Source organism: Podarcis cretensis (genome assembly GCF_951804945.1).
Source record: "Podarcis cretensis genome assembly, chromosome: 14".
Lineage (NCBI taxonomy): Eukaryota > Metazoa > Chordata > Lepidosauria > Squamata > Lacertidae > Podarcis > Podarcis cretensis.
In genome coordinates, this window is record NC_137183.1 from 39,562,256 (window position 1) to 39,589,965 (window position 27,710).

A 27,710-nucleotide genomic window follows, 5' to 3' on the forward strand; every position below is an offset into this window, starting at 1 on the left:
ACAATAGCTTATATCCACCTTAACACACACACACACACACACCATCCTCATCCAGATTAAGTGTCTTGCATTTGCAATTTGTGTGCGTCAGAGGAAAACTAGGGAGTGCAGAACTCTGCAGTTAAGGTCATGTGTAGTTTCCAATTTTAATTGCAAATACCAAAATGTGAAATTTCCAGTTTTAAGGCCTGGGCAAGTTCAGACAGGTATACTATTTTTATATGAAGCCTATCTGAACTAGGGATGGAAGAGAAATTTGATCCATTTTGCACTGAAAGGCAAAGCAACCTAATTCACACATCCTGAAACAAGATGAGAACCAAAACACAGCCATCCTTCAAAATTCACACTTATCTGAAATTTGTGATGCAGTTCTCCAATCAAGCAAAGTTTACCAAAAAAAAATTGCATATCAGGGGACAGTATGCATAATGATGAATGTATTCATGAAAATATCATACAAAAATGCATTATATTAGGGAAGATTCTTGCAAGGAATGTATTTGTTAGTCAAAATGGCGTACAAATGCATTAGGAGAAATTTGCCCTAAGATGCTGATGGATTTTCAAGAGGGCTTTTTGTTTTTTTGTTTTGTTTTGCTTTTAAATCACACATTGTTGCAAAAATGTGAGGAACTGGATTTAAGATTGTAAAATTAGAAACTGAGAGAACCGAAATTGACTGATCTTTCCATTCTTCCTCTAAATGAAGTTGGGTAAGGATCATGCCTGCCTTTTAGTATTTTGATTAGGAACTAAAGAGTTGGGGCTTCTCCATCTTTCATTCTTCGAAGACTGCAGGAACATACAAGGAGCAGCACGCATCTTTGAGTGTTGTTTTTATTTTTAGCCCACAACCCAGTCTGCAAAAATTGCCTGTGTGGTAGTCATTAAACATTTAATTCTTGGACCCATTGAAACAGACTCCCCATCCCTACTCCGCACACATGCACTCCTGGTCAAAACATTTAAATTATCTGTGAAATATTTTGGCTTTAGTAGAAATCAAACAAAAATGTAAACTTGGGAGTTGAAAGATATCCACTTGGGGCTAGAGGACATGTTATTCCTAGTGGAATCTTTCTGTGGATTTTTAATTCTATGTTGTAATAACCCTGAATTTCTAACAATTTTGAGTACCCTCCAAATGGTATATCTTTGCAGATTTCCCCTTTTCAGAACTTATACCACAATAAAATGTGTTGCTCTTTTAAGGTACTACAAGACTCATTGTTTTTTGAAGAGTTCCCTGTATTAACAGGATTATTTTTAAAAAATACTTGCATTAATCTTAAGTAACTATGGTCAGGAACAGAAGGATGATCTGTGCCCTGTCTTCATATAAAAGGAGCAAATGTCCTGAGCATGTGCAGTTTTGCATTTTAACTCATCCCAAATCATAGCACCATCACGACTACCTTGACGGTAAATCCATTTCCTTGGGAATAAACAGCATTTTGCTGTAGAAAAAGGTCGTGACTTTTATGCAAAGTAGTGCCAAATCTCTTGTTCTGCAAGATGGAGATGGGCAGACAAGCAGGTGGGCCAGTGGGCCAGGTAAGCTGCAGAGTAATAGGTGAAACTGAGCAGCTCCCCCACAACCATCCTGCTCTGATGCCACTGCCGGCTACTTGCATCTTCATTGCACTCGACTGCTGAGACAGAAATGGTATTGGTATGAGCAGCTGTGGCAAGAGGAGGTTCTTGACAGGTGTGCAGGCCAATCCACCTGATAATTGTGTAATATCACAATGATGCTATGTGATTCACAGGTGCGTTGCCCAACCCACCTGTCAAAGCTGGCCTGCAAGGTGGAAATGATCCCTTGTCTAAGGGAATCAAGCGGTGGAGTTTGGGGTACTGGGAGGTGGGGCAGTTTGGCAGGAGGTGGAGGTTGGTGGGGTTGGAGAGCAATGTGAGCAGGGGCACAACACCTAGAGCCCATGTGCAACACCTCGTGCATTTGATGAAGTGCCATGATAAATTTGTCTTGATTTTAATGTGCTACAATGCTCTTAATGGATCTTATGCTCTCCTGCATTTAAGAGAATGGGAAACGTCCCTTCCAACTTAAGATGATACCATGCAGGGCAACTTACATTTTAAAAAAGCTCAAATGGGAGATACAAAAGAAAACAAAAGCTTGCCCGCCTACAAAAAAAGTATTTGCTATCCAGTAAGGCACGGGTAGGAGGGGACGCGAGTGGCGCTGTGGGTTGAACCACAGAGCCTAGGGCTTGCTGATCAGAAGGTCGGCGGTTCAAATCCCCACAACGGGGTGAGCTCCCGTTGCTCAGTCCCTGCTCCTGTCAACCTAGCACTTCGAAAGCACGTCAGAGTGCAAGTAGATAAATAGGTACCGCTCCAACGGGAAGGTAAACGGCGTTTCTGTGCGCTGCTCTGGTTTGCCAGAAGCGGCTTAGTCATGCTGGCCACATGACCCGGAAACTGTACACCGGCTCCTTCGGCCAATAAAGCGAGATGAGCGCCGCAACCCCAGAGTCGGTCACAACTGGACCTAATGGTCAGGTGTCCCTTTACGGCACATAAAGTAATGGGATCCGTCAAACTTTATGAGGGCAAAGACTTCTATGACTAGGGTTTGACCACTGAGAACACTTCTTGCCCTTTAGAACCATTTGTCTGTGTGTACACTAATGCATGCAGAATCAACTAGAACTCCTAGGGATTCATTCCTCCACCAAGATCTCAAAAGTCAGACATGCTAGTGGACTCCCAGATATGCAGTTGGACTCCCAGCTCCCATCAGCCCCAGCCAGCTTGTTCAGGGATGAGGGAGATGCAGTCTAACAGCAGCTGGGGAAGCACAGCTTCCCCACCCCTGCTTTAACCAGATCATGGTCCTTGTAATACAAAGATCTCAAGGCTAGCCCCTGTTAAATTTGACTCTCTAGTAGGAGGATTGTTCAGAATCCTAGTCGTCCCCTTCTATTTAAAGCTCCCACTGAGTGTGTGTCGTGCTCCCACCAGCCCACAGAGCCTTGCTAAATATTGCAATAGCACACTAAAAACAAATCTGAAACCATTAATCTAACTCATAACACAGTCCTTGTTTCTTCTTAATAGTTAGGAACAACACAGCATCTTGAAGATGTACCTACCCTCTGTTCACTGAATGAAGGCAGGAGGACAGCACTTGGAAGCAGTGATACACTAGCCCTGTTCAAATGGGGGCTGCTTATTTATTGCCCTCCCCTTTTCTCCCGCTTCAGCTGGTGTAGAACCATGACAAATGGGCAGGGCCAACAAAGCCTAATAATAGGAGTTGGCACATCCCAAAGGCCAAAGGGGAAAAAAGGAGAGCAGGGGAGGAAGCATCCTACTATAGGGACCTGCATCTGCAAATCCACAGGTCTGAAGAGAAGAACGTTTAAGCACAAGATCAGCTTTTCAATGGAAAAGAATGATCCACTTCAACTTGCATAATAGATGGTCTGAATAATGACACACACACAATGTGCTGTAGGATTCCAAACATTACTTTTGCATAGCTGTCAACTTTTTCCTTTTTTTAAGGGAAATTCCCTTATTCCGAATAGGATTCCTCACAAGAAAAGGGAAAAGTTGACCGCTATGCTATTGGTATGGTTTGCACAGCAGCTGCATTATTCTATAGGCCTCCTCTTTTTAATACATACCACAGAGATTCTCAAAGTCTTCCCATTCCCCAAGTTATCCTCACCTTTGGTGAGATCCAGAAGAGCTCTTTTTCTGTTTGTTTGTTTGTTTGTTTGTTTGTTTGTTTGTTTGTTTGTTTCTCCCCCTTATGTATGTTTGTTTGTTTGTTTCAAAATTAATTGAGGAGGGGAAATGGAATGGAGTTTCCTGTAAAAGGACATGGTTAGCTTCTCTCAAACTCCTGAACAGGAACCTCATGCTGCAACATGTTCTTGCAGGTCCCGCTTAAGAACACTTTCTTTTGAGTAAGCCCTGTTGGACTCAGTGGGGCTTCCTTCCCACTGCATAGGATCAGGATGCAGAAAGTGTTCTGGAAGAACCTCAAAGAGAAAGTATTGTGACTCATACTATAAATGCAAAAGGCGCTGCCTTCAACAAGAGGCTACTAGTCTTCCGATAATGAATGTCTTCCAGAAATCAAGAGGCAAAACTGTGTTCCATTGTTTGGTTAACATTAACAGACTACAGCTCTGGGTTCCTCTTAAAAATTACCTCACTATTTATTCTGGGTCTGGTCTGCAAATAAAACAGTTTCTATATATAAAGCAGGAGTTGTTCTTAGCTTACGTTTCCAGGCGTCATTTTCATAGATACAGGCAAAGTCTCATATTACTAGCGCAGAGAAGTCACGCCTGCTGGTGTGTAAGAACTGTTGTTGATTTAAGGCAGCTTCCCCAGTGACATTTCTCAAGAGCAAATCCTGTGAAAGAAAAGGAGTACAAATACTTTTTTAAAAAATGCAGTTATGCATGTGGCTGGCCTGTGAAGTGCAATGCATTCAGCTGGGTAAAGGGTCACCACTCTTGGGGGGCCTGTTGGGGCCTTTGGGAATTTTAAGAATGGGTACCAGTCACAAAATGGCTGCCATGGGGATGTAATACAATGCAAAATGCCCATTGTGCTTTTACTTAGGACGTCCCTATTTCTGGGGTATTGGGGACAAATTCAAGATGGCAGTCAGAAGCTGCTCAGCCCCATAGTGCCAGTATCTCTTCATGTGTGAGGGGGATAGCAGGTGCCCAGCACCTGCCTGAACATGCCTTGTGCTAACACTGGACTTGTCCACTACACAACTATTTTAGGGAAAGGTCATCACTCAGTGGTAGAGTATCTGCTTTGAATCCAGAAGGTCCCAGGTGCAGTTCTCAGCATCTCCCTATAGGGCTGGGAAAGACTCCCTGCTTGAAACCCTGGAGAGCTGCTGCCAGTCAGTGTAGACAAGATTGAGTTAGATGGACTAATGGTCTGACTTTGTAGAAGATTGCTTCTGGTGTTCCTATGTACTTGCAAGTATGTCCAACTGGGAGCTCTGATGCAGTGACTGTGTAACTTAGCCTTACTCTAACTAGAAGCAGACTTGCAGCCCCACACTGAATTTAAATACTTATAGGACTGCCTATAGTCCAGTGTATTAGATGAGATTATTTTATATTCAGAGACTGCTGATGGCCAGTTGCTGCAATCACTTGTGTTCCTCCTTCTAACTATCTTGAGCTGGTCAAAAAAATGTGCCAATAACACTTTCTGTTCATATATTAAATAGATTGAAAAATGCCTCCCATGTGAGTGGTTACTTTATAATCTTTGTGGAGTTAGAACAGGGAAAACATCTCTGCTATTAATAGCAGATGGCAAGCTAAAAAGATGTGATAAAAGCTTCATAACTCATCTCTTCTGAACAATGTCAACCTGTCGTGTCTAACAGTGAAATCCGGACCGGGCCAGTTACCAACATCCTGATTGGTCACTATGAAAACAACTGCAGTCCAAGTTCATCTAGACAGCAAACTGGATTGAATGCACTCTGGATAAGATGCCACACTAAAAAAAAAATACACAAGGGGGGGGGGAGTACTATAGCACCACTAGAGGAGTGACAGCTAAAAAAATGTTAGAGCTGTATATCCGAGGGGTAAACTGGGCTTAGTTTTCTCTTAGGATGCTTGTTCTGTTTTTCATTTTGTTGCTAGGACTGAGTGTTCTCTTCGTTTTGCTAAAGCCTCCATGCAAAGCCTTTCAATTCAGCTGAGAAAGAAGATATAAAAGCTGTTCATTAAAAAAAAAAAGTTTGGCACCAGAGTTGTAGTTAAAGTAAACTAAACCTCAAAGTATTTGAACTTCTTTTCCCCTGGTATCCTGGCTGTTATAAAATGTATTTCCATTATTATCATGTTCTAGTGACCCTGAGTGATACTCAGTTCTGCATGGATTTCTGGTACTCCAATGGGATTACTCTTCCCTGCAGCCCCCCACATGCTGACCAGATCTGCTGCAAAGGCAGGGGTGGGGACCCTGCAGAACAATTTTGGGGGCTGCAGAGGATAGAAGAGAGAAGGGATATCCAGTCACACATCATTGGATATCACTCTCTATACTTTCTTTTACAAGTATTTATTGATTGATTTAGATTTATTTGGAGCACCTCCTAACATTAATCAGTTGGCATGGAAGAATCTCATGCATTTTGGTTTCTTCAGTTTCTCATTTTTCCAGTCCTGTGTTCAGATCCATACATGGGTGTAGCCGGGGGGGGGGGCAGCTGTCCCTCATAATCAATAAAAATCAATTAAAATACATAGCAACCTGAGGTTCTCCCCCCCAACAAAAGGCCTGCCCCCCTAACAAAAATTCTGGTTATGCCCATGTTTCCATACCAGTTTGCAATTTTTGTTTTCAAGTTCCCATTAAAATTCTTCAGCCTTTTTGTGTGAATGTATCCTACTATATACTGTACACATTTTTATATGTGATTTTGTCTAATATACACATTTTTTGCAAAGCATTTCAACCTAATATGCATTTTTGTATGTTATTGTTGCTAATGTGTGCCTTTATATGCACATTTTACCCTAGCATGTGCGTTTTCATACATATTATTTGGCTGGAGAACCGCGTTGCAAAATTTCAAATGACAGTTTTGTCTCTGTTTGCATATCATTTCAGAATTAGAAGTGCAGAATTAGACAAGTTTGCCTTCAGATGTGAACTGAATAGAATTTCTCCCCCATCCCTATAACCGGAGAACATTTTTATTTTGATATCATTCCTTCTATTTCCAATGTTGTGAGCGCCACAATGTTGTGAGCGGCTGTGAGCGCTGCTGCTTGTGTAGCCAAGAGTACCACACACATACATGTGAGCGGAGGTATCAGTAGGGTTGGTGGAACTCCAAGACTTTCAGAAATATTAAAAAATAGGAGTGGGAGGTACACCAAAACAGTATGATGAAGATTGAGTTTGCTCAGTGGACACAGAATGCTGATTATTTTGTGTAGAAAATTAGTGGTTGTTGTTGGTGGAATGGATGGGATTCTAAATAGCAGCACTCCACACAGCAATACTTTGTTGCCTCTCCCTCTTGTTATTTGTGGAATCTCTAAAGCTGTGTTTGAAGCAAATATCCAGCCCTGACTGATGTCTATTTATTTTGAGATATCTAATGTTGTGCCCTCCAAATGTTGCTGGACTACAACTCCCATCATACCATGACCATTGGCCATGCAGGGGCTATAGTCCAACATCTGGAGGGTTACTTCTGGAGTAATTAGAAACAGTGAAGAGTTTGCTTTTGTTGTTTCTTCCTCCATCCCAATCTCTTTTCCTTTCGTGCTGTGTCTTTTGAATTGTAAGTGTGAGGTCGGTGACTGCTGATCGGTTACATTTGCAAGCCACTCTGGGAAATGTTTTCAGCTGAAGCACATGATTAAACACTTTAAATAAACAGGAGACACAGGCTTTCCCTGACCACTAATATTGGTCCCCAATGTCTTGTCTACTCCAGGTGGCAACCTTGCTGTCATGAACTGGCAGGACAACAGGAAGGAGGAAGAGGATCCTAGCGAGAGGTGTAGCTGGGACTGGGACACACTGGGGTAAGCTGGGGATGGGGAAGGAGATGTTGGTGTAGTAGGAAGTACTCACAAGGTGATGGAGGATGACGAGGGGATGGGGGCCAGTGCACAGGACCCAGAGCCACAGGACCCATCACCAGAGCCAGAGGGGCCCCTGTCCCCATGAACACAGCAGGCTCTAAGGCATAGGGTGCAGCAGGAGTGGTGCTCCAGGAGACTAAGGCAGGCAATAGCCCACAGCCCAGCTCCCTAGCTGGCCAGGTGGGGCTTGCTAGCTCTGGGAGAAAGTGTGTGATTCCTCAGCTGGAGTAGGCTTGGAACAGGTGAGGGCCACATGCCTCATCAAGCCCAGATGCTGCAATCAGCATGCAAAGTATTAAAAAGGCAGCATGTTGATAGATCTTGGCTTTGATGCTTCAGGATCTCTGTTGGACTGCTTCGGTTTGGACATGTGGATTAACCCTGGACTTGGGACTTGACATACTGACTTGCTTCCAGGTAGGCTAGGGGTTCAGGACACTTGCCTAATTAACCATCAGTGGACCATGTGAGAGCTAGCATACATATTGTTAGAGATTTGGAGTAAAGCCTATAAATTAGTAACTGCCAGGGTTTTGATTAATGCTTTGGGCCATGCTGTAAGATTTGGACTCTCTCCATGCAGACTGAGGGTGTAAATAGATGAATAAATCCTATTTCTTAAAGCATGACAGCCTCCATTGTGTCTTCTGTTCTCCAAAGGGACACAGACCCTGTGTGAGCGTCTGAGATCCCATGTGGTCTTGCCATGGCTTGGCAGAGAGAGGGACTGGCACTGGGCTTTTGTAACAATAATTTTGTAATTGATTCAGAAAGTGGTAATTGCAGCTCTAGAACCCAGGAAAACTTTCCATGGTCACTATGATCATGTAATCTTTTCATGGTTGCTATGACAATGAGGTTCTGAGCTGGTGTGACCAATTGTGAAGCAGGCTGGAGGTTCTGAACTTGCTCATTGACTTTTTGAACTTGCCTGCAGGCAGATACCCTTTCAAGTTCTTGCTAGTTGGTCCTTGTTGCATCAACTTCAGTTCCAGTGTGGCTGCAACTGAGCTCATTGCTGCTTACAAATCATGGAACTTGAAAGACTGCTCAAAGTGTTGACCACCCACCCCCAGACATGAAGGGAAAACAGACCATTTGTATATAAAAAAATTGAGAGTAGATTCTGGCCCCATTGGGATGCCCAAAGACAGCGCTAACCTAGCCAGTCTCTCTCGCCTGATCTGGATGGATTCCTGCTCTTTTGCAGAATGTCCAAAGTGATGTCTTTGCTTCCATGTACCCATGCTTCCTACTCTGAGGTGCAATATCCAGCTCCTCATTTATTATTCTTATTCAGCACCATCAACACACATTTACAGAGTTTAACAGACTTCTGTAAACAAAAATAAAAAAGATCTCTCTGTCCCCAAGGAGCTTTCAATATAAATTATGCAAGTGGGAAGTGAATCTTGCCTGCTTACCCACCATTGGACCCTGAGAGAGCTACCAAACTTGTATTGATCCAAAAACTGGCAGTTGTATCTCTGGATTTGAGGGTAGTGTATGTTTACATGGTCACTGTGACAATGAGGTTCCAATCTAGCCCAGCCCATTATGAAACTGGGTGCAAGTTCCAATGTTTCTGCTTACATTTAAAATCTCCTATAAACTTCTTCAGTGCAGGGAGAATTTATATAGAAAATAATATATTCAGGATCAGGAGCACTTAAAACCTCCTGGACTCTCAAGTCAGCTGCCCAGCAACCAGAAACACAGGACATCTATTAAGTAGTATTATCAGTGCCACACTTTTATCTAGTGCTTTTCTATATGTGCTTTAAACGTATGCATCTCCTCCCACCCAACTTTTTTTGGGTAGTATTTGTGAATAAGAAGAAACAAAAGGACCAGGATGCTACACCATCTTTGGCAAGGATTAGAAAATGGGATTGCCTAATTAGATATACTCCAGGGTAAAACACTCATGGAACATTTCCCCATTCCATATGTATGGTTTCTTTTTCTGAGATCTAATAATACACCTTTTATCTTGATTTTGGTTTTGGAAACTGAAAACTGGCTCCATACTTTCTTTTGAGAAGCCCGTTTAGTTCTGCAATAAAGTCAGGTTATTTTCTTATGATTATTTTTGGAAAAACACAATTGTTAAGGACTTAAAGGAGACTCAATGGTAATACTTTTGTTTACAGAAATGCTAAACTAATCTGGCTGCTTTCCTCTGGACATTTTCTTCAAGCTCTTGCACATAGTTTGTCAGCATAACTAATGCTAAATTCAACTGCATTTTCCATCAGGAACACACCACTTTGGGGGTTCTTTGGTCTAAAACAGATGTACAAGTGGGGATCTGTAACAAAATGCTTTGTAGCCTAGTAGCTAAGATCCCTTCCAGACGTCCTTTTTATTGTGTATTTATTGTGATTTGTGCTCATCATGCTTTTGGGGAAGTAACACACAACCCCACTTTCAATATTGTTTGAGCTTGTAAACATTTGGGGTGGTCACTCTATTTCATTTCCAATCACTGCATATTCCATATCACAGACTTTATTTTTAGACTTGCTTGTGCTATGCTGCTGTCCCTCCAGATAATAATAATGTGGTAGCACTGGGGAAACACTGTAGAAAAACCTAAAGCAGAATACATCCACTATTATTGTGTCCATCTCAATAGGATTTACCTCTTAACAAACAAGGATGGAGTTTCATTGTTAGTAACCAAAAGAAGTTCACAATCTCTTAGCCTAACCAACCTAAAAAAAAAAAAAAAGAATCAAAGGGGAAGAACCCCAACTCTGTGTAGGAGTGGGCAGGTGTTTAAAATGTAGTAAATACTGTTATAGAGGGGGGAACCCGCCCTTAAACCATAAAAATTTAAAAATGGTAGGATTTTGATTATTTGGAGTACTGAAGGGAAGATTGCAGGCAAGTGGGCAAAATACAGGCTAAACTTTCTTTCCACCTGGGATAGAGGCATTAACATGACAAAAGGCGTTGATGGCCCACCTGAGAGCAATCTTGGGCCTGGGCAGACTGCCAGAGTAACTGAGTGTGAAGAAACAGGAAAAGAGTGTCTTTAGCAAGGTGTGCTGGGAACAAGGGGGAGAAAAAGGGAGCGATTTATCTTGCGCAGACTGGCTGGGAGAGATGCCTTTGACTCCAGTGCTGAACTGCTGTGGGGAACAAACTCCTCTTGAAATGAACATGTAAGATCTGGACTCTCTCCACGTGGACTGTAGGTGTAAATATGTGAATAAATAATATTTATTAAAGCTACAACTGTTTCTGCCATGCGTTAAATTTTCCAAAAGATCATAGACCCTGTGTTAGTGCCTGGAACTGCCTGGAATATTGCAAAGAGTGGGGGTGGGGCATCCAAATTTTGTGACAAGGTGAGAAATGGAGGATATAGGCTGGGTATTGGAGCTAAGCAAATAACCAACTCAAATTCATATATGTATTTGTAGCCAAGTGAAATGGCTATTTTAAAAATAAAGTGCCCAACATTTACAACACACTCCTTTGGATTCCATGACAAAAGAAATACAGGATATAAATGTAAGTAAATAATAGCAGACCCTTGACCACTATGCTTTTAAAAATTAACAATCAAACAACCCTTAGTTTTGTACAATCGCGATTACAGATAAGACAGCCACTGCTTTTGATTTCTGGCAAGGCCTCCAACACCTTTGTAACATCTGTGTGACAGGAAGGAATTCATTAGGCACAGCATTTCCTGTCTCGGTGATGGTTAACAATAGGAAAATTTTGCTGCTTGAAAGTGTGCTAACCACATAGATTTATGAAAATATGAAGGCTGGAGGAAAATTTCACCTTTAACTGCACTGACTGTGGATTAAAACAGGAAGGGGAAAGAGGAGGCAACTAATTTGCAGTATGTGACCCTGAGCACGTGCAGCTTTGTAGCACTTTTGAAAGATTTGCGGCATCTATTTTTGTGCCCTGAAGCAAGGTCCTGAGGCCACCAGAGCATCTGCCGCAACAGGAGAGATTCAATGCCAGCCCTACTTGGAGGAGACCCATTGAAATTAATGGACACAGCCCATTAATTTCAGTGGGTCTGCTCCTGGTAGGACTGTTGGCTGCACAGCCAAATAAATCTCTTAAAGCACAATCCTAATCAGGTCTGGTGAAAAGGAAATTCTGTTTTTTTTTTAAGTTTTCAAAACTTTTATTATGAAGTTAAAATAACAATCTAGTTAAGAAATATGAAATAAAAAGTTTCCCCTTTTAACATCGAATTCACTGTGTAGTCTTATGAGAAAGTTATGAGGTAATGGCTGGGAACCGTTGTTTGTTTGTTCGTTACATTTCCTTCTTTTATTGTACATCCTATTAAATTCAATGCTGCTCTCTCCCAGGTAAACGGGGTTAGGGGCTGCAGCTGGTGCCTTTTAAGGTGCCGCAAGCCTTTCCTCGCGCGCTCCTAAACATTTCGTTTATACGCATTTTTGTTTCGTGAAGGAGGGAAACGCTTTAAAGAAGCTTCCCAAGTGTGAGGTGGCTCCGGCTGCCATTACTGGCAACTTCGCGCAACTTGTGCCAACTCGCCTCAGAAAGTTACAAAAGAAGCAGGAGGTGGAAAAGGTGGGGGGGGGGGTGAAAAAAGGTGGGAAAACACCCGGATGGAAGAGGTGGCGCCAAGGGCAGCTCTCTCCCCACCCCCCTCTCCCCGAGGGAAGCCAACGGTCTTAGCGCGAGGGAGCGTCGCGTGCCTTCCCCTCCGCAAACACCTTTGCCCGCCTGGCGCTTCGGCGCTGAAGCGACGCCCAATCAGCCGAGCGCGCTGGGTCTCTCCGCCACGCCCACCAACGCACCCCCCCCCCGGCTCTCTCGCGCACGGTGCTGTCCCCTCTCACCCCTCTTCCTCCTCCTCCTCTCCCTCGACTTTTGTAAACTCTCGCCGCCAAAGCTCGCGAGAGGACATGTCCGCGGCTGCAGCGTCCAGAGAGGGTGAGTGAGGGGCGGACTTCGGGTTCGCGGCGGGGTTCAGCTGACGAAGGGGAGGAGAGGGCGTAATGTGTGTAACTCTGTATATCTGAGAGAAATTATTTTCCCCCTCTTTCCCATCTTTTCCGTTCTCCCCACCCCACCCCCCCGCGACGGCGGTGGCAGCGCAGGCTTGAGGCGAAGGGTCGCGGTTGTGCGGGGGGGGGGTGGAGAAGGGGGCAACGTTTCTCCACCGAGCGCGCGCGCGCACGCGACACACACACACACACAGCCGTTCCGCGGTCTTGGTTGTTTGCGCGAGCGCCTGCAGATTGTGACCTCGGGGTCCGGAGGGGGCGGGGCTTCCAGGAGGCTGCGAACTCCGCGGGGACCCTCCCCAGAAGTGGCTGCATTTCTGGAGCCTGCAAAATTGCCGCCGGGGTCGGGTCAGCGCGGGTTAGGCTTAACGTGTGTATGTGTGTGCCAGCACGCGCGCCGCAGGCTCTTAATTTTCGGGTTCTTTGGTACTATGACAAGGTGCGGGGAGGGGAAGAGGTGGAACCACTAGGTAGGATGGCGCCCTTCCCAAAGTCAGCAGGACTGATCATGGGCGTCGGTGGTTTTAGGGCCGACAGTGACGTACCTGCTGTACCTGGAAACTCAAGGGGAAGGGTCGTAACGCAGTAGTACTGCATCCTCTTTGGCCAGCATCTCCAGATCGGGTTGGGAACAGGTCTGCCAGCCTGAATAACAAAATTTTTTGGGGGGGGGGCAGGGTAAGCACTGCCCAGCATAATAGATGGGGTGCACCCACAACGTTTGCCCATCACCTGGGGGGGGGTGCTAGCACCCTCAAATATCTTGACTGGGGATGGTGAAGGGACCTTGGCCCCCAGGAGTTGGCTCTTTTTGGTGGGGAAGTCTCTTGCCTGAGAATCATTGCCAGTCAGGGTAGACACTTCTGAGCTAGATGGGCCAGTGGTTTGTCTCAGAATAAGGCAACTTCTAGTATTCCTTACATCCTTCAGGAATGGTAGCAGAGTTTTAAAACACACACATGCAGAGTATCATAATCATAATAGACCATGGCACATAAGAAGAGCTTTGCTGGGACAGGCCAATTACCTGTTCTGGTCCAGCATCCTATTCTCGCAGTAGCCAACCACATGCCTATGGGAAAACCGTAAACAGGACCTGAGCGCAACATTACTCTCAATTCCTGTGGTTTCAAGCACAGTACAGTACACTATTTGGAAGCAAACTGCCTCCAGCACAATGTAGTGCAGGGATAGTCAACACGGAGCCTTCCACATTTTGTTAGATATACAGTGGTACCTCGGGTTACAAATGCTTCAGGTTACATACGCTTCAGGTTACAGACTCCACTAACCCAGAAATATTACCTCGGGTTAAGAACTTTGCTTCAGGATGAGAACAGAAATCGTGCAGCAGCGGCGCAGCAGCAGGAGGCCCCATTAGCTAAAGTGGTGCTTCAGGTTAAGAACAGTTTCAGGTTAAGAACAGACCTCCAGAACGAATTAAGTTCTTAACCTGAGGTACCACTGTACTCCAAATCCTGTCAGCTCCAGCTAGCATAGCCAATGGCAAGGATGATGGGAGTTGTAGTCCAACATCATGTGGAGGTCATTGTGTTGGCTGTTTCTGGTTTAGTAGTTAGAATGACCAGGGTTCAAGTTCCCAGCCACACACTTGCAAGGTGAGGATCATACAGAGAGAGCTAGCACAGTGTACATCGCCTCCAAACATCAGAGATGGGACAGGATAAAATGTAACAAGTAAAGTAAAATAAATTTATGGTGTACTTTTATTATTCAAAAAGTACTTTTTATACAACAGGACAAATATATTCATTATTTGTCTAGTGAATGGCTTGTGAGCCTGTCCCTTCAAAAGATGAGAATTTTCCATTGGGACTAGGGAATCTTGAAATATTTCAGTTCACATTGCTTGAAAAAGTCTATATCTAGTGTATGGAAAATATGCAAGTAGCTATGCTTTTCAGTAACAATATTAACCCTAATACTTGAGAATTTTAAATGAACATTTTTGTGTCAGTGGAAGTTTTGCCATTTTACATGGAGTTGCAAGGGGAAGAAAATCGCTGCAATCAGTATGAAGGGAACTATGTGCTTTCTGTTGAATTCTCTGGGGCCCTGTGTTTTTGTTCTCTTAATTTCCCCAACAATTTGCCTGTGCTCTTTACTGAGGAAAGTAGCTCTACCACTTTATTCACCTGATTTGGCCCTGATCTAGCTGTTTGCATGTGTAGCAGTGGGTGCTAACAGCCAGAGCTGTATGTATCCATGTCTACTCAGATTAGCAGGGATATGACTGACCACTGAGACTGTGGATACCTCATTTGGTAGAGTGTGATACTCTTAATCTTGAGGTTGTGGGCTTAAGCCGCATGCTGGCCAAAAAGATTCCTACACTGCAGGGGGTTGGACTACATGACCCTTGGGAGTATCTTCCAACTCTGCCAGTCTATGATTCTATGAAAAGGTGGGGAGCCGAATCTAAATGTCTGCATCCCTCAAGACACAATCCCTCAAGCACTGATGGAATATAGATTGGGGCGAGGTAGAGATGGCCTGCTGCTGACAGTATTGCTTTTCCCTCTTGTCTTAAACTGAGCTTTATAACTTTCACTTACGTTATCAAAATATCTTTTTCATTTTTCATTTGTGAGAGGTGGGGGATTTATTCTATTTCACTGATTAAGAGGGAGATACACAGCCTTTAAGGGAAAGTCCACAAAATAACAGGGACATCGCTGCAGCGGGAGGGACTAGCTTTATTACTTTTTTCTCTGAAACTTTTATTATACCAGTTAGGGTTACTATAACTGTAAAATCACTGCAATAAAATGAATAATAAAAAGTTCCCGCAGGGCTGCCTAGGCTGCGGATGTCTTCCTGAAGCCTGGAGAGCGAGAGCGGTCGGTGCGCACCGACCCCTCTCGCTCTCCAAGCTTCAGCGAAAGCCTGCATTCGCCCCATGGGATGCACCCAGATTTCCCCTTCATTTTTGGAGGGGGAAAAGTGCGTCCTATAGGGCGAAAAATACGGTAGTTGAATACCACCCTACGTAAGGATAACATTTTTTCTTTATGCTGCTTGCGGATCCTCATATGATTTGCAAACTGACTGAGTGTGTTTCTCACTCAGGTTTTCAAATTATTTAAGGAGTTGTTGAACTGCAGTGGAGCCAAGACATACCTTTGTGGGATACAACTTTTTTTACTTTTTTGTAATTAATGTTTGCCTTTTGGGATATGTCATATGTGGTTTATCACATACTGTGATTATACTTGGAAGGTGCTTGCTCTACAATCAAAACAGTTGAAAAGGCTACCTTTACATTTGTACCTTCAATAGTTCACCTTTAAGAAACTCCCTTAACTCTGAGTATTTCTGAATATTTTCAAAATTCAGCTTATCATGAAAATTTGTATTTTTGTTTTACAATATTAAATATGTTCCATCCTGAAACTACTTATGCACGAGGGATGTGTTTTTCTTAGCAGTCATATTACAGCATCATTGTGAACAATTGTGGATATATTCTTTATTATTTATGTAAAGGATAAATATATTCCCTTCCCATTGCTTTTTTCAGAGCAAAACATTTCCTAACTCTTATTTGAATACAGTTGCTATTTTGAAAAGCATTGCTGTAACGCAGTTCTATGCTTCATGGTATGCTTTTTAAATGCTTGTATTTTAATTAAGATTTATTTGGTGCCTCTTTGATTCTATATATTTTGGCTAATATGGAGAAGCAAGTATAATTTATGTTGGGAATATGCTCCAACACCAGGAGCAAACATGACTAAAACTTGGGTGCTCAGTCTCCTATGACCTCTAGTAATGATTGTGATCATTTTTGTTTTGTAACAAAAGTGAGAATTGGAGTTTCCTTTTAAGCTAGGAGTTGATCCTGATCTATGTGGCCTTAAGTGTAGAAGTGATATGGGATGTGCCATCCTTATTCTTCTTATCTTGGAACCCCTGCACACAAGGAGGCAGTTCTATCTGCCTGGTTTGTTGGGGCATCCAGTGTATTGTATAATTTCTCAGTACTACCTTGCTGGAGGCACCTTTGCTCATTAGGCATAGAATACACTCTTCTCTCTTCTACCTGAGCTTCTAAGGTAGAAAGAAGATAAAGAGAGCTTAGAGTCAATAGGGTAAAATAAGATGGGAACCTTTGCATTCTTACTACAGTGCAGCCATTGAATGACTGGAATAGTTATATGTGCAGCAATCAGTGAGGTAATATTTACATAACCGAGTGTATGGTTACATAAACATTGTGAACAAGAGTTATAACATAGGAGTGATCTTATAACAGTCATTTGTGTATATGAGACTTAAAAGTACATAAAAATTTAAGATGAGCAATTCTTTATACACAATAGTTGGTGCACTGTATATTTGGACAAAGATTAAGGCAAACTAAATAATAGTACAGCAGTCACTAGAAACTAACCAGCAATTATCCTCAGATGACCCCATCTTAATTCTATATATTAAACTGCTTTTAAACTTAAGTTTACATCCAGTATACGTTCTGTATATTAAAGGAGATGTTTGACAGAAAGCAGCCCCTGGGAAGGGGGGGAGAGAAGTAGTCTTCTCTGCATTATTTAAAAAAGAAATGGTATATGTTCTTATTCATTCCTGCCTTATGTGTATTTCTCTGCAAAACTAAACATCATTATGTAGAGTTTTCTGAAATTACCATTTGGGGAAATATTTCTAATTGAAATATAAACTGGTGATGAAAAGAAGAGAAAATGTTGGGTTTTCTCTTCTAAACCTCTCATTAGAAGTGTGTGAATTTAAATTATGAATTCTTGCTATGGTTCTGATAGCAAAGTCTCTATGCATAAGTGTTTGTATAGTGGAGAACTTTAATATCTTTTAGATTGAATTTGAAATCGGAACAGCATAGCAGGCTCAGAACTTAAGTAGCTATAATACTAAACCAAAAAATACTTCAATTGCCAAATGCCATATATAACCAACCTAGAAATACCAAAACAGCAAAGGGCCTTCACTTTGGCCGAGATCAGGCCTTCCCCTCAGCTATCCAGGAAGGCCCTTTTAGGAAGGTACGGCAGGAGGAGGGGAAATGCAGATGTGTCAGGTTCATCCTGCAAATTCTGCACCAATTCTCTGCAAAGACAGAGCAATGCTATACCTCCTTGCTACTTCAAGATGCAAACCCAGGTGTAACATACCGGTACTCAGCTGCCAGGTTTTGCACTGCTAAGATGGACATTCACCGAAGAATGGTTTGGGTCATGTACCAGACCTAAACTCAAGACCTGTGCCCTCTCTTGCACCCTCCTATAGTTACTTTTGCAACTTCTTGCTCTTAATTCTCTAGCTGATTTTAAGCCTCCCTCAATGCATCCCCCCTTCTTTGAGTCACTCATTTTACCCATTTTATTTCCTAAATTACTGTGTGTTCCTATTTTAACCTATGCTGGTCTTTGGCCGTAATAAAGATGATGGTACTATTCTATTCCGTACAGTTAATGGAATATCATATTCTAATTCTTTAGCTGGGTGATAAATGTTACATTGTGCAAATCTTGTACTTGAGTACTATGTTAAGTTAATCAGGGTCCCTTTAAATTAGTTTTATCTTCTCCATGTATTTAGTGGAAACAGGAAAACTGGACCTGCTCCAGCCACACAAAGCAGCTTCCTGAATCAGGAACTAAGATTATTTGTATATATAAATAAATGTTAAGAGGAAATTTTAGATTCTTTTTTTGTGATCTTTCATTTTCCAGATTCACATTGAATGTATTGAAACAGACTGTAAGGGACACGATTTTAAGTGGTTAGTGGTGAGGTAAGTAAGTTTACATATCAGCATGTATTAGTCCTCTCAAAACATACTGTAGCTGAAATTTACCAGCTTTCTACAGGGTACTCAAAGCTCTTTCAGCCGCAGCAAGTTCATCTTGTTCACAGCTATTGACAACACTATTTCATTGTTTGCTTATATATTCTTCAGTAGAATCTAAAACTAGTTCATGGGTAACAGTTCCTCATTTTTTTGCTAGATTTCTCCCAATTTTCACTTGGCAAAAATAATTGCTATCTCACATGATTGGTTTTAGATTCCTGTGTGAGGGAATGGGTCTTCTACTCACACAGTGAGAGTGGTTGTATATCAACCCACATCTTCCACATCTACAATCCCCGTGTCTGCTGGAAACTCTGCCAAGGAAGGGGGAACACTACAGAGCAATCTTTTGGGCAGTGGAGGGAAATGGGTGGGGAGTATAGCTGGGGGGTGGGGTGGGATTGGCATGCCCCTATGCATTTCAGTCACATGGCAAGGTCTTTCAGATCCAAGCTAAACTATCTATTCCAATAATTTCCTAGTTACGCTTTCAAATTTAATAATAGTTTCATACTTCCTTGACAGTTTTTCCTGTGCAAATATTTTACTCATTTTAAGAAATGCCATTCTGCTCATTTAGGCATTTTTCAATGAATTTCTCAATCATGGATTCTAATCCTATCTCATTTTGTGAAAACAAATTTGTATTTATCAGTATTTTTAAAGATCCATGTTAAAGTTTTTTACTGTTTTGTACTTTCATATTACTCAGATTCTTGAAAATACATCTTTTGAAGGAACTGAAGAATTAGAAAATGAAATATTACTCCTTTGGAATTAAAACACATTTATGTCCAGAGAATTATGAAACTGATTCCATTATCCCAATGGGGCTCTGAATGTATTTTTAATCATGCAGTAGGTTCCCCTTACCCCCCACTCGTCCACATGACAAACCGGTTGTGAAACTGAAGGGAGTTTCACAACAATTTGTGATATGCTAGTCATCAAAGAAAGTCACACATTATTATGCACTGTAGCAAAAAATGGACACAAACTTCTCTAATTGCAAGAATAGCAATATTTGTGCATGGTGTTTGACCCACCTGCAGTTTGAATTTTGGTTGAAGTCCTAAGTAACTCATGCATTCAGTAGGATGTTGCATATTATGCATCAGAGTAAGCACGTTACAGGGCCAGATTAATAATATGGAATTAATCAACTTTCAATCTCTGCATATGTTGCATTTGTAGAATAGTGGCTGCTGAAATGGAGCGGTGTGGTGTTGCTTATGTTGCAACTTTGTTTCATCTTATTTAAAACTACTACCACTGTGAAAGAGCAACTTGACACAAATAGTCTTCTGTAGGGAAGGAGGCCTCCTCATGGCCAGTGGTCAGGGATGATGGGAGTTGTTGTCCAGCAGCATCTGGAAGACCACAGGTTAGCTCTCCCTGCTGTAGGGAGTGGTTCCTATGTCACTTTTTCAGTCGCACTGAAGACAAAATGAATGAATTGATCCTTACTGCCTTTTGTCTGTAAACAAAGAAAATCTATCTAAAAAGATGCTGTAGTTAATACTCTGACTTAAAATATTCTTAGGAATAAGTTCTACTCAAATCACTTGCTTTGTAATAAGTGTTTTTAAGATCCAAGGTCCTAATGTATTAAATGAATGTAAAGAAAAAATTGTGTGTGTGTTTTTTTAATTTCATACCATCATTTATTTATTTTTTGAGAGGATAATATGTACAAGAGATCCTACACTTTGTAATTCTAACTGCATTGTGATTTACTGTTCTTATGGGGCAGATATTCCATCAACTCAATAACGATCAACAATGTTTTCAGTTTATCGCACTAAGTTTTGGATAGTCAGTTAAATCTTGTCCTTGCATCATGCACTGTTAGTCATGAAATATAAGTGGATCTGTCAAATAAGTTTTTATTAATTAGAGCTTGATTCTTGTTGGCCCCAGGGACTAAACTCTTCTTCCACCCACTCAGAATGAATTAGAGATGTGAAGTGATGGTCTGATACCAGTAATGGGCTTAGTATTTGCATAAAGGTTATTCTTTGAATATTAAAAAGTTGTTTTTTTAAAAATAGAGAATGCTTGTAAGAGTAAATAAAGTAGGTTTGCCACAAACATAAAATGTTTTTAGGCTTTAAAATCTGTTTTTACAGTGGAGTGATTTAAATACAGGCAACATCTGTTTATCTGCATTAAAATATAATTTAAAAGTATACATTCATTTTGTGATATTGGCTAAGTAGGCTTGGTGGGAAGAGCCTCTCATCATATCGGTAGCTGTCCAAATATTGTATCTACATCAAACATGTATCAACATTACCATTTTCAGAGGAAATGGTGGGAAATTGGGCTTACAGGAAGTACATCCGCCCGTCCGGCTGATTTAATAACTTTGTTGTTGTTATTTTTCTTTCTTGACAAGTAGGTGCTTTTTGTTTTAGCACTTTCGGGCAGCAAACTGCATCACACATAGAAAGCACTTTAAGACTGCAGCCTTAAATGGGTTATTATGCACCTTAACCTGGAAGTAAATCCCACTCAATGGTTTTTACTTTTGAGTAGAGATGTATAGGATTGCACTGTTCATGTATTTGCACTTCACTTTTCTAAATCTTCCATCTCTGAAAAAAGTTAGGTTGTACTGTGAGGCCAGGCTTTAGCACTTGTGCAAGTGCTTCTTCCTTTCTCCTTCCTCTCAACCAGCTGGAGCACTATAGCTTTCAGAAACCCAAGAGATAGCCCAAAATAGCATATTAGTTGTGCAATATAATTTAAACTCTTCTAAAACCTCTAATAATGTGCCTCACAATTGCAAAATCTGTTAAGGTTTTGTTATATTATGATAATAAAATATTTTATGTAGCAGCTGTAACACAGTATCTTTACTAGGACCGAAAAGATTTGCTGATCCTAATAAAAATATTATGCCTTTGGATTCCCTCCTGCCCCCTCTAATAGGCCAACATGTCTATCAGCAATACTACCATATTGCCTCGAATCTAATGTGCTATTGAATCTAATGCGCACCTTAATTTTTGCAACGTAATTTGGCTAAAAACGTTGAGCATTAGATTTGAGTAAATATGGTATTTTAACATTTACGGTGGGTCCTGCAGCATAGCTGCACAGAGCCCTTGGGGAATGAACAACATATTCAATAAAACATACACAATGAAACAGAATAAATATAAACTATTAATAATTGTTGCATTAAAAAACCACTCTACAAATGGACAGCAGAGCAAAATATAAAAACTTGACTGGTAGATTTGATTCAAGTTTCCTCATTAATCAGTAAGGCCTGAAACAGAATAGTTTTCTTTTAAAAGGCTGGTGAAAACCTAGTTGACCTAGTGTGAGTCTTTCAGAAAAAAAATGCTGCAGGAAAAGGACATGTTCCTTGTTATCCTCTATCTAGCCTATGACAAAGATGGAGACCCTTGGTGTATGGATATGGGGCTCATACTGAAATGATGCTCTCTAAAAATGCCAAAGCCATTAGAGCTTTATGGTTGAGCTTTAAAGAACTTTGAATTATGTTTGGGAACCATTGTAGATCTCTTGGTACAAGTTTTATGTGCTCTCAGTAACTCCTGATAATGAGGCTGTTGCATCTTGAACCCATTGAAGATTCTGAACAGTCTCCAGATGCAGCTGCTGCCCCACATAGAACATATTGTAGTAATCTAGTCTTAAGGTTATCAGGCATGTAGCCAGGTCACCATTTTTCAGGAGTGCTTGCTGCTGACGTACCAGCTTCAGCTGGTCAAGTGCTATCCTTACCATGACCTGTTGAGGTTCCAGAACACAGGTTCCAGAAACATTCCCAAACTGCACACTTGCTCTTTCCTTGAAACTGCTAACTATTCAAATTAGGGAACCCTCAGCTCCCAGATAAGATCATTGATGAATATTTCAATCTTAAGACTAAGCTACTGTTTATTCACCCTTACCCTATCCTGTCATTTACCCCAGGCACCTGTTTATAGCTTTCACCGTGTTATATGATGTTCTCTTGCTCTAAGCATCAAGCGAATTTATGCTAGCAAGTTCATGTAAATATCTCAAAACAAAGGGGACAAATTGGAATCTTACAGCACCCAATGAAATGCAGTATTAAGCCCCCAGCCCCCTGTTCTGAGGCCAACGTAAGATGCAGGAGAAGAATAATCACAAAGCAGTGCTTCCAATCACATAATGTGACCCAGAAGGAGGTTCAAGAGATATATCATACTTCCTTGTGCATCTCTTGGCAAAGGTAATCAAAGTGGTTTCAGTCCTAAAGCCTAATAATGTGGATCAATATAATCAGTAATACTCAGAAGTCTCAAAATCTGTGTTGCCAATCCTCACATTTCCTAGCATATTAGAAACTGGCAGGTAATTGAGATCCATGTGGGTCATTCTGTCCCCTCCTCCCTAAAAGGTCTTACAGTTGCCTTCAAAGGGGCAAAATTCAATTTTCTACAGAAGAGAGACAAATCTGGTCAGCCTACTCTGACCAATCTGGCCAGCCTTTCCTGACTCAGTCAGGATGGGCAAGAGTAGTGTGTACACATGGCTGGATTTGCTTTTTAAAGAACTCTGTATCCTCAGGTATCAACAACTGAAACTCATTGAAGCAAAATTGATAATTTGAGACTGTGGACATGTCTTACATAGCTAAGTTGTGAGGATTGCCCATTCCCTACAAACACACACACACACACACACACACACACACACACACACAGCCGCCCAAGTACTGTATGTCACAGTACTCCACTGGAGCTTAAATTTGATCAGAATGTAAGCCAAGTTGTAATAGGCCTCTTACTATCTGAAAATGTTTCTTTGGATAGAATGATTAAGAGAAACAAGGGCTTCAAGTGGATACCAGCCCATTCTTCTTTATATTTGTCCCAATGTCCATTCTGCTTTATGTTCTCAATTTTCTGGAATACCAGGAAGAGTTATAGATTCAAGGGCATGGGAGAAGACTCATCAGAGCTATCATATAGACTGCCTGAGTCAACCCCCTGTTCCAGAGGCCAGCTGGAGCTTTGACAGCTAATGAGATTGACTGGTAACATTTTGGTAATTCCTTGTATCCATCACCTTTAAGGGATGGAAATCTTCAATGATCCATCACTCCTTCCAGAGACTAAAGTTATGATATTCTCAATTACCAAAGCAGTATTCCCTACCATCTGGGTACCATCACACTGATTGGAATAAAACATGTAATCCAGAGAATCATCTGCAACATGCATTGTGACAGTTAAACATGGAGACAGACATAAGTTGGCACCATGAACTCAGGAGGTCACAAAAGGGATCTTGAAATTGTCCAACACTGATAGGCTTGAGGACCTCAACACCAATTCTGATAACAAATCAATCAGCCTGTTACTCAGTAGTCAGTCCAGTAACAGAATCCCTGGTTCTCAGGCCTGGCACCGGGCATAATTGCCAGGTTGGTTCCCTTATAAAGTTCCTGTTTGAATGGTGGCCAAAGTGATGTTGTAGAGCAGCAGCTGTAGGCTCAGTTAGCTCCACTCCTTGAATTCTCCAGAGTTGGAAGAAAAGCCAGAAGCAGGGATAGTCCTTAATGCTCTAATCCCACTTATTCTTTTCCTCACCTGCTCAGGCTTTACTCAAAATCCCTACCATCATGTCCTCCATACATTTCTAATAGAGACATGTTCCACCTTAACAAATAGCATTGTACATTGCTATAACCTGCCCATCAACCTTGTGGTGGAGGGCAGTTAAAAAATTAATAGTACTTAATAGTGCAAATTAATACTACAAATCAATAGTACTTAAGTTAAAATATTTTCCTTGTTAGCAGGGACAAAGAAAAACAAACTTCACTCCATAACCATAGCATTCTTCTCCAGCTGTCTCCTAGAGAAAACAGTTTCCTTGGGCCTTCATTCACAAAGTACCCACCACTATATTATCTCCCCCAATCTCTCTGTTTCCTTCCTTTATCCACAATTTTTTCAAGATGGAAGTCAAAATGCCATACATGGGTTTCCAGAACAGTCTTCCAGACCCACTTAGTTTCAGCAAGCTGGTTGCATAATGTGCCTTCAAACTTTGACCTTGATGTCATGCTTGCTCCCTCCAGGACAATTGCTCTTGGGATCACTGCTTAAGGCACTGGCTGAGTCTTTTGTTATCCTGGAGTGTGCTGGAGTAAATACCTTCCTCTCCAAGTGTGAGAGACATAAACTACTAAAAAGTGCTTCAAATAGTTGAATATTGCAGATTGCAACACACCAACAATATTCAGATGCTATGAATCTTGATCTAAAGTGTTTGTATTTATGCACTTCCCTGCCAAAATGAATGTGGAATTAATTTTCAGGTTATTAATGTTTGGACATCTGACAAGCCACTTCTCAAAGTGTTTTGAAAATTAGGTTAACTCTGGGCATAGTGCCAGTAGGAATGTGAGAGAGGGGCCTCTAGTTATGCTACCCCGTAAGGTTTGATTAAATTGTGAAACCCAAACAAATCATAAGAAAGACAAAGGCTGCATTCTGCACAACTTTAAAAAATCTTTAAGCAGTGATTTCATAAAACAAGTACATTTTTATAGGTATCTTTAGCAAGTCACGCTGCATTTTCTGTAATGTTCTAATATTAGAAATATGCCGCAAAATTAATAATGTAGTTCATGTTTAAACTGTATTGATATATTTAAAAAATCAATAGCTCCAAAGTAACTTTAAAAACATCAACCTTCTCTCTGCATGTTGAATAAAATGTTCCACTCAGTGCACTTAATATTTCAAATAAAAGGTGTTGAAGCTCCCAGCCTGCCTGGAAGTTCCAGTATCTTGCTCAGAAATCTTTTATGCTAATCCTAGATGTGTGGCTCCAGGCTGAAATTTCTCAGTGGTGAGAGGAAACATGGCCTCCACTTTAACAGAGATGTTATTACTGCACATGTTTCAAACCTGAGTGCTGGTATTAAAAATAAAAAAAAGTTCTGAAACTGATGTCTTGTGCCAAATCTAGGCATGATGCCCACAGTTTTGTCCTCTGTGCTGCTTGTAGTTTTCTGAGCTGTGGACTCCAGACCTAATATGAGTCTTGTCACAGTTCATGCTGTGGCATGTCTTAGAGCTTGATCCTATGCATGTTTTTGGCTGCAGTTCTAAACACATTTTCCAGCGAGTAAGTTCCACTGAGTACTGTGCAATGTATATCTGAGTAAACATGTGTAAGATTCTCTTGTTAGCTCCTTATTTACCATTTATTTAGCTTGCAGGGATTATTTGCATCCCAAGTCAAAGTGGAGATTTATGCAGTGGGGGAGCCTACATTAATGGTGATTTTATTTTAGTAGCAATGAGGTAATCAAATATGCTGTTCTTAGAGACTTGAAATTTGTCTGCATTCATGGAGACTTTTTGCTGGTAAATCTGCATCTGTCTAAGTTAACAGTAAATAAGTCCTATTGAGCTTGGGGTGATTTACTTCTGAGAAAACACATTGGGCTATGAAAGGAGAATAATAAGTGGATACTCATTACATATTTATTTTAAAGGGCTCTGAGCACTCAAGGCAGATCACAACTAATCTGTGAGCAATGAAAGTTTGATCAAAGCCAGAACAAAAACTACTGCAATCAAAAAAGGCTGGGCAGCAGATAATGCCAACCAAAAGTCTTAGTTTGAGTAGAAACTAAATTAATATGAGAAAACTGTGATGCAGTCAAAATATTACTCTTGGGGATGAAATCTGTGTATGGAAGTGTACTTATATATAGCATCTAAATATGAACATGCCCTCTGCATTTTGGATAAATGCATACTTTGAATTGGATATTAACAGTTGCTTGCATTGATTACCATAAAAATTCCAAAACACTTTGGTTCCTGTCTGAAGATAGATGCTCACAGTAAGTGGCCTATGACAGCAGATGTGAATATATGTTTGCCATCCACCTTGTAATACTGTTGTAATACACCAACTATGCAGCTGAGTAGTGTCTGTGAGGTTATCATTGGACAATTCTCATCCTATTTTGAATCCCAACAATGGATTCCATGCACAGAAGCCCTGTTCCACACACAAGAAAAGAAGCATAGAAAATGCATTATAGCAGCTCAGGCCTTGCATGAAATGCTATGGAAGGATAGTCTGATTGCCATGCAATATAATTCACACACATCTCTGTTCACTCATTGTAGTACATTAAAAACCCTTCTGTGAAACTGTAGGTTTCAGCAAATACTGAAAATAAATGTTAATATATAGCTATCCTTTCCTCACCTCCTTTAAAATGCTTGAGAGAGATCTGCAGTTGTTGTCAAGGCTCTGTTGTTACCATAGATGCAGTTCTGAAATAAATAGAGCTGCTTAGTCCTTTATGGAGAATCACAAATATTGCATTAGTGGCACAGCTCTTCAAAAAAGTTAGGACCCAACAGGAATCTAAAGAACCATAAGCCACTGTTCTCAGCAGGATGACACTGCTTTATTTTGCTCTTTATTGTCACTTTTATATGTATTTCCACTTTTAACTTCACACATTTGAAAGGTGCCTAGAAGAATATGCCTTTTCTTCTTTCTCCACTGCCTCCCATTTTTAAAAATACAATATTTACATGGTGCTCCAGATTGCTGACCAAGTTTCCTCAAATTATTCAGTGGGCCACAAAATATTTATTGTATTTTTGTCCTAAAATTTCCAATGGACATCTGTCAAAGAGATAATTAGGTTCATGCTCAATTAGCTTCACAAATGCTATAGCATTAGGCATTCTCAGTCACCAACTCCACCTCAACATGTAATCTTTTGTTTTAAGGTGTCAGATCACTTTTGGCCTAGTATTTCTTAAACAAGATGAGAATGAGTGAACTAACACACCAAAATAAATAACACGATGGTAGAAAAAAACAAAGAAGGAACTTAATAGGTTTTACCCTACTAACTTACTCAGGGTAAACCTATTGAAATCAATATATCAGTAAGTTAATCATGTATTTAATATTTTGGTATATTTTAATGTAAAAATAAATTTTGGTTCTCACTGATACTCAGTATTGTGTGTGTGTATCCTATGACCATGATGGTCAAAACAACAATAAACTGTACAATACAACCTATGCTTGATAGGACTAATATGGGATACAACTCAACTTTTATAAGTACTTGTACCCAGTTTATTTTTTTTAAGATACGTTCAACAAATTCCAGGAACTTGAAAGTTACCGTATCTGGTTTCCAGTGCTGTAGCA

At 41.0% G+C, this 27,710-nt stretch overlaps 1 protein-coding gene and 1 long non-coding RNA gene across 7 annotated transcripts in view; one reads left to right on the forward strand and one right to left on the reverse strand.

The window, feature by feature from the left end:
* Positions 1–504: 504 nt before the first annotated feature.
* LOC307202471 lies at positions 505–12,285 on the reverse strand. Its single transcript, XR_013832890.1, has 3 exons — positions 10,277–12,285; positions 4,267–4,399; positions 505–795 (listed from the first exon to the last, which is right to left on the reverse strand). It is a non-coding gene; the product is annotated as an uncharacterized lncRNA (long non-coding RNA).
* Positions 7,947–27,710, forward strand: part of MRTFB (myocardin related transcription factor B) — a 106,257-nt gene continuing 86,493 nt past the window's right edge. Inside the window, exons 1-2 of one of the 6 annotated variants that reach the window (XM_079952340.1) lie at positions 7,947–8,048; positions 18,376–18,437. In XM_079952340.1, coding sequence (XP_079808466.1) covers positions 7,962–8,048; positions 18,376–18,437 — 149 coding nt within the window. In that variant the 5' untranslated portion in view covers positions 7,947–7,961. Of the gene's footprint in view, positions 8,049–12,446; positions 12,573–12,953; positions 13,086–16,242; positions 16,268–18,375; positions 18,438–27,710 lie in introns of those variants that run through there. The other 5 variants (XM_079952343.1, XM_079952341.1, XM_079952342.1 and 2 more) reach the window with 5 other exon arrangements.